Source organism: Aptenodytes forsteri, unplaced genomic scaffold (assembly GCF_000699145.1).
Source record: "Aptenodytes forsteri isolate BGI_AS27 unplaced genomic scaffold, ASM69914v1 Scaffold201, whole genome shotgun sequence".
Lineage (NCBI taxonomy): Eukaryota > Metazoa > Chordata > Aves > Sphenisciformes > Spheniscidae > Aptenodytes > Aptenodytes forsteri.
The window spans coordinates 917,317-933,434 of record NW_008796209.1 but is presented as its reverse complement, the minus strand read 5'-3'; the positions used below and the strand labels follow the sequence as shown (position 1 = coordinate 933,434).

General features: G+C 53.1%; 1 protein-coding gene across 1 annotated transcript in view; it reads left to right on the top strand.

Moving 5' to 3' along the window:
* Window positions 1-16,118, top strand: part of CNTFR (ciliary neurotrophic factor receptor) — a 163,527-nt gene that overhangs the window by 72,635 nt on the left and 74,774 nt on the right. The window contains exon 2 of the mRNA XM_009288233.1: window positions 1,338-1,419. Coding sequence (XP_009286508.1) covers window positions 1,338-1,419 — 82 coding nt within the window. The remainder of the gene's footprint in view (window positions 1-1,337; window positions 1,420-16,118) is intronic.

Here is a 16,118-nt window from a genome sequence, read left to right as displayed (position 1 = left end):
AGCCATGCTTGCCTTCCCCTCCAGCCCTGCAAAGGCTTGTGTCCTGCTGCAAACCCAAAGCCATCTGGGCTCCTGCAATGGCCGTATTGGGTAATGGAATATGTTTTGCTGGGTTTTTTTCTCTGGCCGGTACAGCTCCCCCTTTATTTAGGTTTAAATGGATGCCATCTGGCTAACGAGCCCATACGCATGTTCTAGTTTAAAAGGCAATCCTCCACGCGTTACTGATAAGGCGCTGGAGATTAGAGAGGTTTAAACGGTTTTGAAGGTGTAATTTGCTTTTCACGCATGGTGCTATTTACCTCCTGGCGGGTGGGCCAGCATCCCCATCACTGTCTCCAGCAGCTCACTCCTGGCTCTGGTCTCCTCCACTGGCCCTGGCTGCAAGAGGAGGAGAGCTCGGGTGTCTCCGAGCCTGGCAGGGCTGCGCAGGGCATCCTTGTGGTTGTTGCTGCCATTTGTCCACTCCCAGGGAGGCTCATTGGTGCAAGAAGGATGTTCCCTGCTTGTTCCTAAAGCACAGCATGTCTCCACCCGCCTGCCTTCTTAGCTGTTCCCTGCTCCGCACCTCCCTGTGCCCCAGCATCCCCTGGGACATGGCATGGCTCACTGGGACGTCACAGCCTCTGTCTCTCTCCCAGCCCAGAGAGATGGGGGCAAACCATGGCCCATCAGGGTGTCAATGGAAGGCAGCTGAGGCAGCATGCAGCACCCATCGGTCACTGCAAAGGCACTGATGAGGGTTACGCTGTCCCTGGCATGCCCAAAAAATGCTGCTGCTGCTGCATCGGGCTGGTGGACAGCATGGTGCTTGGTGCTAGTGCTGGAAGGGGCCATACCAGAGCAGCAGCAGCAGCTGCCCGTGCTGGGATCTGCATCTTGCACATCCTAAGCACTGGCTGCTGCTGTGAAGTGCCTGGGTGTGCTCTCGTCTCTTCAAAAAACCTCTGCGACCCACTTGCAGGCAGCAGGGTGATGCTGCAGCTGCCAAGGAGAGCCCAGCACCAGGGCTTGACTTTCTTAAAGGAAAGGTTGAAAATGAGACAAGGAAAATGCAGCATTTGTGCAAGGTGTATCGTTGCCTCTGGGCATCTGGTTGTGCTGGCAGCTCCCATGGAAAGTGCCACAGGCCATTGAATGATGAAGTATGCACTAGCAAAACACCTTGTTTTGCAGCAAGTTCCCCTGTAGCTGAGGTGAAGTCTTGCTTCGTGGCCATCTTCTTGCGGTCCCATTGCACCTTTCAGCTGCCCAGGAGGGACCGGCTCTCAGCACGCCATGTGAGAGGTCTCCTGGGGGCAAACCCTGACTGCTCTTGCCTGTGTTTGCTTCCACAGATGGCTAACCCCGTCCCGTCAGCCTGCTGCGTGGTGCTCGCCGCAGTGGTGGTGGTGTACGCTCAGAGACACAGCCAGCAGGGTAAGTCTCTTCCCACCTCTCCCACCTTGGGGGTCCCAAAAAATGTCAGTGCCACTCCTCCGGCCTCTCTCCTGGGGCAAGCTGAGTGCACTCTCTGGGCTTGGCTGATATTACATTTCTGGATGTTAACACTTTTCTCCTCTCCATAACACGTGTCCCCTCCTGCCTGCTGCTGTGGGATTTGGGCATCCTGCATCCCCCCAGCACCTGCTGGTCCCCCTCATCCTGCCCACACCCCCGTGTGTTCCAGGGTGCCCCTACAGCCAGGGCACCGCTTCCCAGCCCTTCACCCTTCCTTTTCTGCATGCTGCCCTGTGCAACCCACCCATGAAGGGATGAGCAGGTGGGAAGAAGCAGCAGCCTGACAGCCCCAAGCCCCAACGCCCTACCCCATGACCATGATGGGTGCCTCATCCTGCTCTCACCTCCTTGGGGTGACTTTGCTCCCATTGCCACCACCCATCTGTGCCCACCACTAGCTCCTGCCTCTCCGGGTTAGCAGAGGATTTGGGGCTTACCTTAGTGATGGCTTTAGAGAGATGAAATTTTAGAGACACCGGTGATCCTGGGACCAGGCAGGAGCAGGAAGGTTATGGGGCAGCGGGTTGGGTCCTACTGTAGGGTCACCTGTGGGAGCCCTGCAAAAATGGGACAAAATGGGGGACCTCCAAAACTCACTGAATTCCTGGCAGTCAGCCTGGCTGTTGTTGCTTTCGGTGGATTATAGAGGAGAATTTTGCTGATTAGCTCTGGTAAGGACATCTGTGCATCCATGGGCCCTGTGGGATTGAGGAACCCAGCCAGAGCACCCCACTGAGCTCCCCTAAATCCAGCTGGGTGGGTTTACATTGTTGGAAGCTGACAGCCTTGCTTGCTTGGACACAAAGCAGATGGGGTTCAGTGGCATGTCCCCATCGTGTGGGGACAGCCACTCTCTGGACACGGAGGGAGCTTGCTGGGTGGTGTTGCAGGAGCATTCCCAGCACCTTCCCAGGGTGCCTGCTCAAAGCATTTGGGTGCTGAGCTGTGTGCTGCTTGTGGTGGTGTGATTGCTTTCTGCAGAGGAGCAATGCTGCTTGGTCCTCCTGTGCTTGCAGGACCGCTGCTTGGGAAGCCTTGAAGGACCCCCAGTGTCAAGGCTGTCAGAGCATCCCTTGGATGCACCGTGCTGCTTCCCTCCATGCTGTGGGGATGGCAGCCCAGACCTGTCGTACAGGGAGATGCGCAAAACACAGAAGTGCCCGATACTTCAGGGTTACGCACACTTGAAATGTGTTGCCTAGACAGAGAAACAAATGCTCCCCACCAGCGCTGGCCAGGGACACGCATTTCGCCACTGACAGCAGCATGATGGCACAGAGACCACAGCCCTGGGCAAGGCCCATGGCCAGGTGAGCCGCAACGACTGTCATCTTCTGCTCCATGATCTGGCAGGATTGAGGGATTTGGCAGCACAGCCTCCCCATCCCTGTGTCCCTCCTCCTTCCCTTGCTCGGCTGCATCTGGGAGGGAGATGTCTGGGGCACCACCTCGAAACCGGAGCTGCTGAGACCTGAGTTCATCAACAGGCACCTGGAGGGAGTGCGCAGAGTGAGGCAGGGCTCTTCCCATCTGCAGGAGCCAGAGAGGCTGCTGTGCACTGGGGGACATAAAAAAAATTGGGTATAAAAAGAATTCCTCAAAAAGAATTGGGGAGAACTGGGTGTAAAAGCTGGAGGAAAGCTAGTAGGGCAGTTCCAGGACTGTCCTCAATCTGTTCTCCAGAGGCACCGTGCGTCCCTCCTGGGCACCTCTCTGAAACACTGAGGTTATGCTCTGGGCACAGGCTTTGGAGCAGCAGGTCTCCTGCCCACCCCACTGTGCCTGGCTTGGAGAGGCTGCACGCATGCAGGTGATGTCAGGGAGCGTCTGTCCTATGTTGGAGACCTGAGGGGTGTGCTCCATCCCCCTACCCAGAGCTCACCCCCTGCCCCACTGCAGCCTCCCCTCACCAGCCAGCTCTGGGGCTCATCCCCCGCCAGCCAGGCACTTGGGCTGGGAAAGCACAGCAGGAATGGGGTGGGAGGATGGATTAATCCCACTGGTGGCAGAGACCGGGTGGAGTGGGGGGAAGACGCTGGCATAGAGTCCATTTATCATACACTTGAGGCACACTCGACTTTAATAGCTCATGAAGCACTTTAAGAGATGCATTAGCACTGAATACTTGAGTGAGGAGGATGTGACAAGCTGTTAAGTGAGCACGAGCACAGCGCAGCAAGGCGGGCCACCCGCTCCTGGCTCTCACGTGCACCCTGGTGATTACTGGAGTGTCCTGCAAAGTGCCACATGAATTAATAAAAGCAGCATCGGACTCAGAGGAGGTGAGGCTGCTTATGCATTAACCCTTCTGTTGCTCATCTTTGGTCCTTCTCCTTGGAGCTGGCAGAGCAAAGGGTGCATTTGTCTGGGATGCAGGAGCCCAGGATGCTCCCCAAGGTTGGGGAGGGGCTCAGAGGTCAGTGGATTTGCGTACCCTCTCTCCCTCAGGTCACAGAGCTCCCTTACTTCGCATCCGTGGCAGGTTGCTAAAATTACACCTGCACCACCCCGCTGGGCACTGCCGCTTCCAGCTACCCATGGGGGTGGGCACTGTGCAGTGGGAGACCAGAGCCATCGCTCAGGGCAGCCCCAGGGGGATGCTCAGAGGGTGTCACTAATGTGCTGGCTCGGGCAGGGGGTTTTGAGTGTCCTGCTTGCAGGTATGGGGCAGAGGGGCAGTGAAAGAGGGTGTTAGCGAGGGCTTCTCCCACAGCGTGGTCCCTTGTGTCACCCCGACTTGGGGCCACAGGGATGGCGCAGAGTACCTGGCTGCAAGTTGGAGATGCCAGTCCCCAGGAGAAACATCCCCATTTCCCATGTTGTGTCTTCACCCCCAGAATAGCTCAAGCCATCAAACGGGGATTGCTTCCAGCCCACCTCCACCGCAGGGTCTTTGGCTCCGGCGTTGATGCCATTTTGGGGCAACCAGGTTGGACTGTGGGTTCTGCTAGAGCAGCAGTTTCCTTCTGCAGGCAGTGGTTGCTGCCGATTTATTTCAGAGTAGAGGAAGGTGATGGGGAAAGCTCAGCAGAGCACAGAAGCGATGCTGCCTGCTGCGACACTTGCACCTTTTGTTGGCCAGGAGCTCTGTCGTGTGAGAGCAGCACTGGCGGAGGTCCCTGCCATGCAGAGACCCTCTCCCTAGCAGGGCTTGGGCACCCTCAAAGGAAAGGGAGAGGCCACAGCATGAGCCCTGGGACTTTGCCAAAGGTCCTTATGTGGGAAGTGTGTACATGGTGGAGATGCCTAACCGCGTGTCAGGCCATAAAGTGTACGTGCATGGGTGATTTCAGCTCTTTCTATTCATTGCCATGACTGCCTGTGGCTGGACTTAGCTGTTCTCAGTAGACCCAAGGGCTACAGCAGTCCTGGGAAGAGGGAGTTCTGCTTCCCCAGGCTCTTGCCATGACCAAAGCATCTTCCCTGTCCGTCAGCTCTGCCAGAGTTATGTCCACATCTGTCCCAGATTGAGATTTCTCTGCTTTTAGAAGAGGAGTAATTCTGCTTTATTGATCCTCACCTTGCTGAATTAACTCATGTTTAAACAATAATTACGTTTTCACCCAAGAGAGGAGGCAAAGAGATAAACGTCTCTGGAAATGAATGCGTTTCAGATGCCACATGCTGGGGTTAATTTATTGATGGGCACAGAAGCTACTATCTCCTCTCTTTCTGACCAGCAACAAGCAATTAGCCCCCATCATTCCTCAACCAAGGAAAAGAAAGAAAGATTTTGTTTCATTACTTTCCCTTCTCTCTTGCTCTCTTAAGCCCTGGTGCTAATCTTTTGCAATCAGTTCTGCTGCAAAGCCTCCCAGGAGCTCCAGTTTGCATGCGCCTCATTAGAAATGCTGCCCACATTTCAGCTAAGACAAAGCCTGGGCCAGTAAACAGCTTTCAAAATGCACAGCAAAGCCATGCAAATTGGCTTTTTGAAGAGAAACCAACTGTAGATATGTCTCTCTCTCCCCTCCTCACATTGTCCAACCTTCTCCGTGTGGCATTCATTGGCTGATGGGGATGCAACCCGCTCTTTCTGGACTCTGCTTCCTCCCACATCAATCAGCCCTTGCAACTCCCCAGGGCACCTGCCTGGCACGGTTAAACTAGTTGCTTTGCTTTTGGGGGTGTTCTCTGGGTTTTCTGTGTAGGAGATGGTTTGTAGATTCACGCAGAAACGTGTGGCTTGTTTGTAGACATCTGAGTAGGTTTTGGTTGTTGTGCAAATGCTGTTCAGTTAAGGTGCCTGGATTCAAGTGGCATGATGGGCTACCTGGGTCTCAAGCCTTGGTCTTGTGCCCATGGGTGCGCAGGGGAGATGTGCATCCAACCTAAGACAGCACTGCAGGAGTAGTCTCTCCAAATATACATACAGAAGGTCTTCCCTTCCCTTCCCTTCCCTTCCCTTCCCCTCCTCTCCTCTCCTCTCCTCTCCTCTCCTCTCCTCACCATGCTGTTGGAGTGCCTTTCAGTCATGCATTAAGCGACATGACTAACATCTGTCATGTGTTGTTTGTTTTTCCACCCGCTCCCCAGGGCAAGATGCGTGTGCAACAGAGTGTTTTGGAATTTTTGTAATTGGCAGTCGCTGTTTACACTGGGGAAGGCAAGGTCAAAGGGACCATGCGTGTGTGTTGAGCGGCCGGCCGGGAGGCTGGAGACAGTGCGTGCTTCCCACAGAGGCTCGTTCCCTGCTCCGGCTGGGGCCAGTGCAGGAGAAAGCTCTGTCTCCTCATTACATAGCACTTCCCACCTCCCCTGACACCTCCTTGCGTCTCAGGCCAAGTTTTGCTCTCATCACAGCACACTGGCACTTCATCTCCGGGTGGCTCCTGCCAAGGCATTATCGGCGTTGTCCTCCTCAAGATGCAGCCCTGCTTTCTGCGAGTCTGACCTACATTCCTCCACTGGAGATGAATGGACTTGTGTTTGGCTGCATAAAACACGTGCTTTTGACGAGGAAAGGCTACTATATTAACTGCTCCAGAGCTCTGTGTGCGATGGACTCGTCCTTTCCGTTATATACATCAGCCTTTTTGTCACCGGCAAACTTTGCCAGCAACAGTTTTATGTTGCCTTCAAGATAATTGATAAGACAAGCGATTAGCAATGGGCCAAGAACAGATCCCTGCGGAGCCACACTGGGAACACCCTCCTGCAATGATGATTCCCCATTAACAATTAATTCCGCATTAGCAATTACATTTTTTAATCCTTCCTGTTGTAAGTCTGGATGCTGTCATTATCCAGCTGGCTGAAATACCAGCCTTGCTCCAAAATGCAGCCCCGTTCAGCGTGCGAGCTGGTTTCAGAGCATTTCCAGGATCTCTGTCGGGTTAGGAAGCAAGGTTTGGCATAGCCTCTACCTGCCCCTGCATCCATCACTCATTGCAAGCCATCTTGAAGCCAAAATGCTCTTCAAATTTGCTTCATGGAGAGCTTGGAGAGCCAGAACCGAGGCTCCGTGCTGGATCAATAAAAGGACATGTCTTGGCATTGGAAGGATGTTATCAGGGTTTGCTCAGTGCAGCCAAAGTCAGGGGGCTTAGCTCAGCCTGTTCTCAGGCTAAATGAGCTCAGTTCACGGTGGTGTTCACATAATCTGCTGAAGGAGCCAGCTGTATCTGGAAGACCTCGGTCCCAGGGCATGTCATGAGTAGATAGATGCTCCTGCCTTGGAGCTGCAAGAGGGGAAAGACATAAGCACTGGGGCCGTGGGGGAAGGTATTGCCAAAGGTTTGGGCACCCCTGGATGGCAGCACCCCTGGCAGAGCAGTGCTGCCTGCACCTCTGGGCACCCCAGCAATCACCTGACTTCTGTAGGCAACTCGTGTACCCAGCGGGTGACTCAGCCTGACTCATCGAGGACACACTACCCCTCACATGAAGGCTCCAGCACCAGCAGCTTATGTGCAGCGATTAGGATTCGAGCTTCTCCGCGAGACGGAGCCTGTTTAAATCATTCTGAAGGCTGCCATTCAAGGGCAGGCATCCGCTCTTTGCCTCCTTTACCTTGCTAATTGCTTCCCAGGGCTAAGCTAGCCCAAGCTTATGGCCGTCTGCTGGGGACCAGCATCATTCCAGTGGGGTTGCTGCGTCTGCTGGGGGCCGATCTGCTAGCCCACCCCATGCTGGCCAGAGGTACAACCTGGCTGTAGCTCAAGTTGCATGAAACTCGTGTCCCTCTGATGCCTTTGCAAGCAAGGTCCGTTACCTCCATCCCTGGGCATTTGTTACCGTGGTGGTTTCCCCATTGCCTCCCCATTTTCCCTGCCAGCCCACAGCTGCAGGGAAGCAGCAAGAGACACCAACTCACCCCACCTGCAATGACACCCCAGCTGCAATCCATTAAACTCTGCTGCATGCTATTAGAGCATTTAAGAGCCCATCAAGGTCTAGGGTACCCCTTGCTGCTCTGATCTTTCCCTGCTGCTTCTCTACCCTACATGGTGAAGGTGAGTCTGTCTGAGAAGAAGAACCCCAGACCCAAATAGGCACAAACTTCTGCACCATCACCCCCACCCCCGCTTTTCCTTCCTACCCTTCTGTCTGTCCCAGGCCACCTGGCTTTTTTTTTTTTTTCCAGCACAAGATGCATCTCCTGAAAGGTTCCCTGTCTGTAAAGTAAAAGAAAACAGCAAAAATAGCCCCGGGTCCCGGATCATCTTTTTCTGTTACTGGACATCCCTCTGAGCTCAAGTAGATTTCCTGCCCAGACACAGAGTGAATTATGGCCAAGCTCTCGGAGGCTGACCTTGTGGTCAGCTGGAGCACAGGCTTGCTAATAAATGTGGTCAGCCCCTACTGCAGACAGCCTATTTTTAGTGCCTGTGTTTCCTCGCCCGCTGCCTCATCGCTCTGCAGGTCCCAGAACCAAGCATCCCCCCGGGTCCAGCTGGCACTGCAGGATAGCCCCATGAGGAGCACGTCCCAGGCTCACTCCTCCCCCCAGAGCACTTGGAAATCGAGGGGATTGATTTCCACGCAGCGTCTGTTAGTTTTGCATCGTAGAAAGTCATGGGTGCATGGGGTGGGATGGCCTGTCTTGCTGGGGTGGGCTGCAGGAGTACAGCTCAGATCGTGCCCATCAGGGAGCGGAGAGCTCATGGCACTCACCTAGGGTCTGTGCTTGGAAAATAGCTGCAGGTCAGCAGCAGATTGATGTCCAGTTGTGCAAAGTGCTGTCGGATACATGAGGAGAGATGCTCTTAAAGTGAAGGTGGGGGAGAGAGGAGAAGGACAGGAAGAAAAATAGAGGGACTGGCACTTAGGTGAGAGGGAGCACAGCTCTGTGGCTCCAGGGCTTTGAAGACTTGCTCTTAGCAAGTTGCTGAAGTTTGGAGACATGCAAAGGACATACATTGCAAATAAGCTGCCTGCTTTTGCTATACATGTCTGTCTGGAGGCATTTGCACTGCATTTACCCCTTTCTGGGAATGGAAGAAGTTATTTGAAATGGAGCCAACAGAGAGAAGGTTCTGGAGCAAAGCGGGGATCTGTCCCCAGGTCCGTATGAGCCATCTGAGAGCTTGGAAGGAAATCTAGTAGGAAATAATCTGGGATGCTAACAAAAATATGAACCCTTCTATCAGTCTGGTGTATTGAAGCAGATCACAAAGCTGTAAAAGATTAAAGAAAAGAAAAAGTAACTAAAGGTAAGAGTGTGGATCTGGCAGGTTTTGTACAAGCCTGTGGTCTCACAAAACTGGTGAAAATAGTTCACATCTGTGGTGAGAAGAAGACACCACCAAGAGGATTGCAGTCTGCCAGGATTCATTAGTTCTGCCAGTGGCAAGGAAAACCATGTCTCAGTAGTCTCTTAGACTTCATTAAACATATCGACAAGCAATGAAGGAGGAGGAATGGGGTTTGTAGTCCAGCCAGACACACAGAGGAGCTTTGGATGGAGAGTGTTCAGCCCAGGATGAAGCCCTGGGAGTTACTGCTGGCAGGGGCAAAGCTACTGCGACCCACAGGGAGGAGGCAGGACCTGCCGGTGTGGATGTGCAGAGGGGACAGCGTAGAACAGGGAGCAGCACTTGGCTCATGGGGCATCTGTGTAAACCAGCTGGGTCTTTGCCGACAAATCCTTGCTGAAACCCACTGCTGGACAAGCCCAAATCATGGGGAGAGGCTGGGAAGAAGGGTTTGGATAAAGGTCATCTTCTTGGGGTGGCATCATCCCGTTGTGTGAAGCAGGAGCATCACTTCTTCTGCTGACACCCAGTTGTAAATCGAGGCATTGCTGTAGCAGCTGGGAGCCCCCAAATACTGGTGGAAGCCAAAATCTCATTTGCACAGTTTTTTTCAGACCCAGGGAGCTGAGGCATAGCCCAGCACATGGGGAATAGCTGTGGGCTTTGCTCTTTGCATGAGCTCTGGCTGCTGAAGAAGGGCCATGTCCTGTCCTAGCACTGAGCTCCTTTTGGCGAGGGAAGAAGCAATCCTCGACCGTGGGTTATGCCTGTTGTTTTTTTATGCCTGTTGTTACATTCTCAAAGGGTTCCAGAAATGGAAGATCTCATAAAACAGTGACAGTTGGAGTGGAAAACTTCAGCGCTTCAGGGGTTTGGCTTCAATTAGCCTCCAAAAGCTCGGAAAGGTCTTGCCTTGGAAGTCACACGGAGCCATCCCAGGGAGCCAGCCATGTCACATTTCCAAAGCAGCCTGGTCCCCACCAGCCTGTTCAGTGACACGTGTCCAGCTGAACGTGGACTGAAGGTGCCATTCATTATTTATCTCCTTTGAAGGGTTTCCAGTGTCTGAAGTCCCGGATCGTAGGCTGCCCTGGGACTGCAAAGCCAATCTCCGGTCAGGCTGAAAGAGCAGAGTGCTGCAGCTCCAGGGGCAGCTCTGGGCACTGCCTGCAAGAGCCCACGGCCTTAGCAGAGGGTGCTACAAATCATTCCCAGAGCATGTCAGCAGGGCTGTGTGTGACAGACCCTGGGACCAAAAGGGCAGGCAGGGCTCGGGCTGAGATGTTCAGGTCCTGCACATCCATCAGTAGTGTTGGACACGGAGTGAGTCACTTGCTGCTGTCTTCAGGCCACCTGTGACATGTCTGTGACCAAGCAAAGCCCTGGATAATGGGAGCACAGCCACAGCGAGACACTGAGACCAAACATCATCATCTCTGCTTTCCGGGCAGAGGATTTTGCTAGGGTGGGAACAGAGCAAAGGAAACCTGAAGCAAGCTCGGGAGCGCAGATGCTGGGACACAACATGCACAAACCTTAATAATCGGAGTCTTTTGCAGGGTTTAATTTCTCTGGGCAGACAACTGTGCTTCTGTGCAAAGGAAAATACCTAATACCCAGGTTCCTAATCCAGGTGGGAGATGCTGGAGCGTAAAAAATAAACAGAACAGCTTGCAAGATGTGTGGTCTGTCCTGTGGATGAAAAGAGCATCTTTCAGGATAAGCAGTCTTGGGCAGCACTAAATGGAGCAGATCCACGCGGAGAAGCCAATATAATTGTGGCATATTAAAAGGAAAAGCAGAAGAAGAAGGATTGAGCAGGGGCTGTGGCAGGCTCGTTACAGAGGGGAAAAGCGATGTGTGTCACCTTGTAATGAGTGCTCCAGGAAGACCAATCAGGTGGAGAAGTGAAAGGAAACTGCATAGCAATCGACAGTGATGGAGGCAGGAGGGGTTACAGCAGTATTAGTCCAGCGTATGGACCATTGATCTCTTGGTGTAGGATTTGCTGGGAAAGACTGTTATTTAGGCTTAGCTGCCACCAGGTGCTAACTGAAGCTGAGGAGTCTGGAGCCTCATTGTACCACCTTCCTTTGCTTAGAGCCTTACTGGAGAGGCTGGTGTTGGGGAAGGGGCTTTGTATATGTGACTCACAACATGGGGATGAAACAGCCTTTGTCTCCGCTTAGGAGACAAGGGGAGGGGGCTAAAAACTTCTTCTTGCACAGCTGCGTATATCTGTGTGCAGGGTGAGTCCCTGTCCCACAGCCCTGGGCAAGACACATCCGCCTCCTGGTGCAAAATCCCCCTGGATGGGGCAGAGCCTCACCATAGGGTGCACATAGCTGACAGAGCCACGCGCTGCCCTTCATCCCAGGTTCAACACACTTGACTTTCCTAACTTTTTTAGCTTGCAAAGCCTGAAGCATTTCCCCCAGTGCAGATCTCTGTTAGTGGATTTAAGCCATCCGACAGTAGCTGGGCTCTTCCTAGTTATCTATTCTGGAGTGTTGCAAAGCAGCCAGAGGTCTGCAGAACCAATGCTGAAAAACATTGACCTGCAAGGCTGGAAGCCTGGAGGACTTCTGCCAGCCAAGAGCTGTGGGCTTTGTAGGCAGAAGAGAGCCAGCACTGTCACACTGAGGAGCTGACTGGGATGCACAAGCTAAAGCAGAGCTGCAGTGTGTAGCGTGTCTTTCTTGATTTCTGCTGACTTTGCTAAGGTGTAATGAGGTGTGCATGTATGTGCATGTATTTCTGATGTCCAGGCGTTGGGCGCGCTGCTGGGTAACACAGCTCTGCTGGCAGAGAGCTGGTGGGGAATGGATGTTTTGCTATGCCCAAGTGTGTTTCTGCTCTCTGGAGAGAGGTCCCCTCTCTACTCTGCCGGTCTGTGATGCTTGCAGAGGGCCACACCTGCTGCCTGCAGGATCCAAACTGAAATAAAGCTGAGGAAGTTGCCGAGCATCCCTCACGGAAGTAACAGAGCTACGGAGGGGGATCAGGGTCCTGTCCTGTTGTGAGCCGCAGGAAGGCAGGCTTACGACAGCAGCAGCTGGTGCAAACCTGCATCGTGCAGAGCATGTGCACAGGGGTCTGGTGCTGGAGGCCAGTCCTGGTAGCCCCATGTCCATGCATCCGTCCAAGCACAGATCTCCAACCAGGCAGGAGAGCTCTGCTCACCATCCGCATTGTTTATGCGCAAACCTGCTCTCGGGCAGATGGTAAGCCAAACCCAGAGCACTTGCTCCCAAGGGGAGTCTCCAGCCGTAGCCGTGAACTGGAGACTTCGTAGGATGAGTCACAGAGAGCCTCTGACTCCAGCCAAGCCGCAAGCCCTGGCAGGTCAGGCTCTGCTGCGTCTGTGGGTTGCTTGCACTGTGGTGTGGTTGCTCCAGCTGAGAGCATGCTATGCAAATGAGAAACTGAGGCACAGAGGAGTGAGAGTGTATTAAATCCAGAAGCTAATGTCTGTCTGTCTACTCCTCTCCCTGCGATTTTCCATGGGAAGCCTCCGTGTCTGGCCATAACTGAGAGCCTGAAGATCTGCCACAACCTGTGCCAGCTGCTGAGACAACTGGAGAGGCTGGGAGCAAAGCGTGAGAATCCAGTGACGTTGCTCAGGATTGGGAAGGGGCTGCTGAGCCCTGCAGGACTCCTGCTGTTGGGAGGGGATGTAGCATTACCTGGGATGCAGCGAAGTGCCTGGCTGGTGATCGCATCCAAGTGCTCAGCAGACTTGAAAATTAGTTTTACCTTTGTGGTGGGAAGCATGAGGTAATTGGCCTGTGTGCTTGTGTCTTTTTTTTTTTCCTTCGGGTGAGGATCCTTGCTGTGTGGCAGAGGGGAAGGGCAGCTCAGGAGCCTGGGTCCCCACTGATGCCTCCCAGCTCTTAGTGCATCACATGAGCCTCTTAGCAGGGGGAGGAACTGTGGCCATTGCCAATGGCTACAGGCTCACTTGCTAGTGAGCTTTAGCACCATTCCCACTGGGGCTCCTGCTGGAAGTCCATCCACTTCACTGGGACTCTTCCCTGCCTCAGCTATCTCCAGGGCTTTGCCCTTGAGGAGCCTCCCCAGCTTTGCCCGGTAACACCCAGCCCTTGCCTTGTCCTCTCCCAGCATCACAGAGGACTTTGGGTGCTAAGAGAAAGGGTGGTGCTCCTCCTTGCTCTTGGAGGATGCTTGTGCTCTCTTGCTGGACCCATCGCAAGCATCCTCCTCTTGGCCTTGGTCGGGTGTAATAGCTCTGTCAGCTCCATGGTTCTTGTTGGCGGAGAGCCTTTAGGGACGTCTCCAGGCTGCCTTACTGCCCTTCCCATTGTGTCAACGGCGCTTTGCTGATTTACAGCTACGGCGCGCTGGGTCTGCCCCCGTGCAGGCGACTCTTCCAGCTCTCAGCCCTGAGATGGACATGTCTGTCTGTCCCTCCTGGCTTGCAAAGAGAGTTTTTGTTGTTTTCAACTCAAGTTGCTGGAGACTGATCCTTGCTTTTATGGAGAGTGAGCCCTGAATATTCAAGAAACAGCACTGAACTCAGTGTGACCATGGGTGGCAGGTTCTGGCCCATAATTAATTAGCATTGATCGTACTTCACTTCCAACAGTGGAGGAAGGAGCTGCAGCTCAGGGAAGCAGTGAAGTGTTGCAATATAATCACTGCAGCCATTTTCATGCTGTCGGTCGGTGCTCTTCAAGAGTTACATAGCTGCTGCGATGGCAGCATGGGAGACAGAAAGGAAGCTCCTGGGGGAGCAGTAATGACATGGGACTTAGGAAGCTGTCGTTTTAAGAGAAACATTTGTTTATGCCTTTATGCAGGGTTGGGGTTTTTTTCTTATTTTTTTCTGGTTCTTGGCATTGGCTTAGCTTGACTTAGCCTTAGCGAAGGTGCTGCTCGTGTCTCCTGCATGGCAGCAGGGTCAGCATGCGGTCCATCAGCCCACCAGGAGATTCAGCCATTGAAGCCTGGGATCTCCATGTGCTCCCTTTGTTCCCAGCTCTCCTGTCTGAACGCAGCAGCAACCTTGCAACCCCTGGGCCACCAAGAAGTGCTATTTAGGAGGCGGAAATGTGCCTTGTCCCCCAAGAAATTGGGGGGGGGCTGGATCAGTCACTTGAGAATGGAAGTGTCTACCCTATCTGAGCAAGATACCCAGTGGTCAGCCTTTCTCTGTGATGGTGAAGCCTCCTTCCATGTGAAGTTGTCCATCTCACCCCATAATCTGGGCAAGTCTTTTCCACTGAGCTCTGTGAGTCCATGGGCTTTTGCATCCATGATGCATTTCTTTCCCCATATTTCTGCAATTACATTCTTGGCAGCTCCAGAGAGGTGGCTGTGGGCATCTTTCTGTTGATCCATGGGTAGGACTTCAAGATATAAACGCAGAAGGAAAATTTCAGGATTTAGGTAGGCAGATTTAATCCCGTTGCATTCTTCATCCTCCCCTAAATCACAGCTCCAGAGTGAAGACTGCATAGCGAGAGCCACCAAGAGCGCATCACTTTTTTTTTTTTTTTTTAACATGTTGCGTGATGTTGCAAACCTGTCTCCCAGGTGAATATTGAGCCCTCCTGCAAACACTGTCTTTAATTCGTGCTGTGGTCTGGGCCAGCAGCTCCCAAGCTTGTCCTTCCACAACCCATTGCTGGGGGGTCCCAGCTGGGCTGTGACCACATGCTGGGAGCCCCTACCTCTGGTGGGTTTTCTCTCTCACACAACACACGTGCACGGCTGGCTTGCCAGGGTGCTGTGAAAAGCAGTGCCGGGGCTGGAAGAGGGGTGGGAGGTGGGTGTCAGCAGGCAGAGACATTCGAGTCAAACCCAGTGGGCCATAGCAGAAGGGATTAGTGGATACAGACTGTTAGCTGATTTAATTGTCTTCCTTCCTCCAGTGAGTTTGGGCCATTTTTCTTAACTTGCTTAGCTCTGAGTTTTTTAGCATAACCACTCTTTGTGGAAGGCTTTTCGCTTTGCTGCTTCAGGGGGAATCACCGGTGTACACGGCAGCAGCCGTCTCATAGCCCCACAAGCCAACGCTGCAATGTCTGAGTGCTGGCATCCTGGGGGACATACGGGGGTTCAAGATGGATAAGAAGACACCACCTCAAATGAATTCTGTGCTTTAGGTGTCTGTATTTCAGCAGGGCCAGGAGAGCCCAACCAAACCCTGGCGTCGATGTACTAGGTACCATAGGATCACAGGGGAGATGCAAAATCAGAGCCTAGCTCTGATGAAAACAACTTGTGCACCCTTGGGCCAGTCATTTAATCTGCTCTGGGGACTTCAGCTCTGTCTGTAAGATGGGGAGAATGATGCTTCCCTTGTTTGTCTCATCTGTTTGAGTTGTCAGCTCGTTAAGGCGGGAGCTGCCTTTTGCTGGGTGCCCACACAGAGCAGTGGGTGACAGGGTGCCCGTCCTCAGGGGGCTGCAGGCAGTGCAGTAGCGTGAGTGCTGGGGAAGAGCTGCCTCCATCCCCTGCACCGGGACTCTGTGCTACCCATGAGGGGCATCTCCGTTGGGAAGCGAAGCGCTTGCTGCCAATCTGTCCCGAGCAGAGCTGACGGGGAAAATCCTCAGGGGAGCCATTTTCCATTGGAAAATGAAGTCCTGTCAACATCCGTATGTTTTACAAAATCATATTTCTCTGTTGGGAGGGGCAGGGGGGGAGTTGCGGGATGAGGTGAAGGGCTGCAGTATGTCTTTCTGGTATTTTTCAGAAATGGTTAGGCTCTTCACTTTAAATTGGCGCTCCCTGACCCCCAAAAAGGGTTGCAAAGCCTTCTGTACAACACAGTTTTTGAAAAAAACTGCAGTTTTGAAAAAAACCTAAAAGACATGAAACCCTTTGGTTTCCTTCTGAATGAAAGAACCTTCCTCTTTTTTTTTTTTTTTTTTTTTTTTTTTTTCCCCTTTCTTT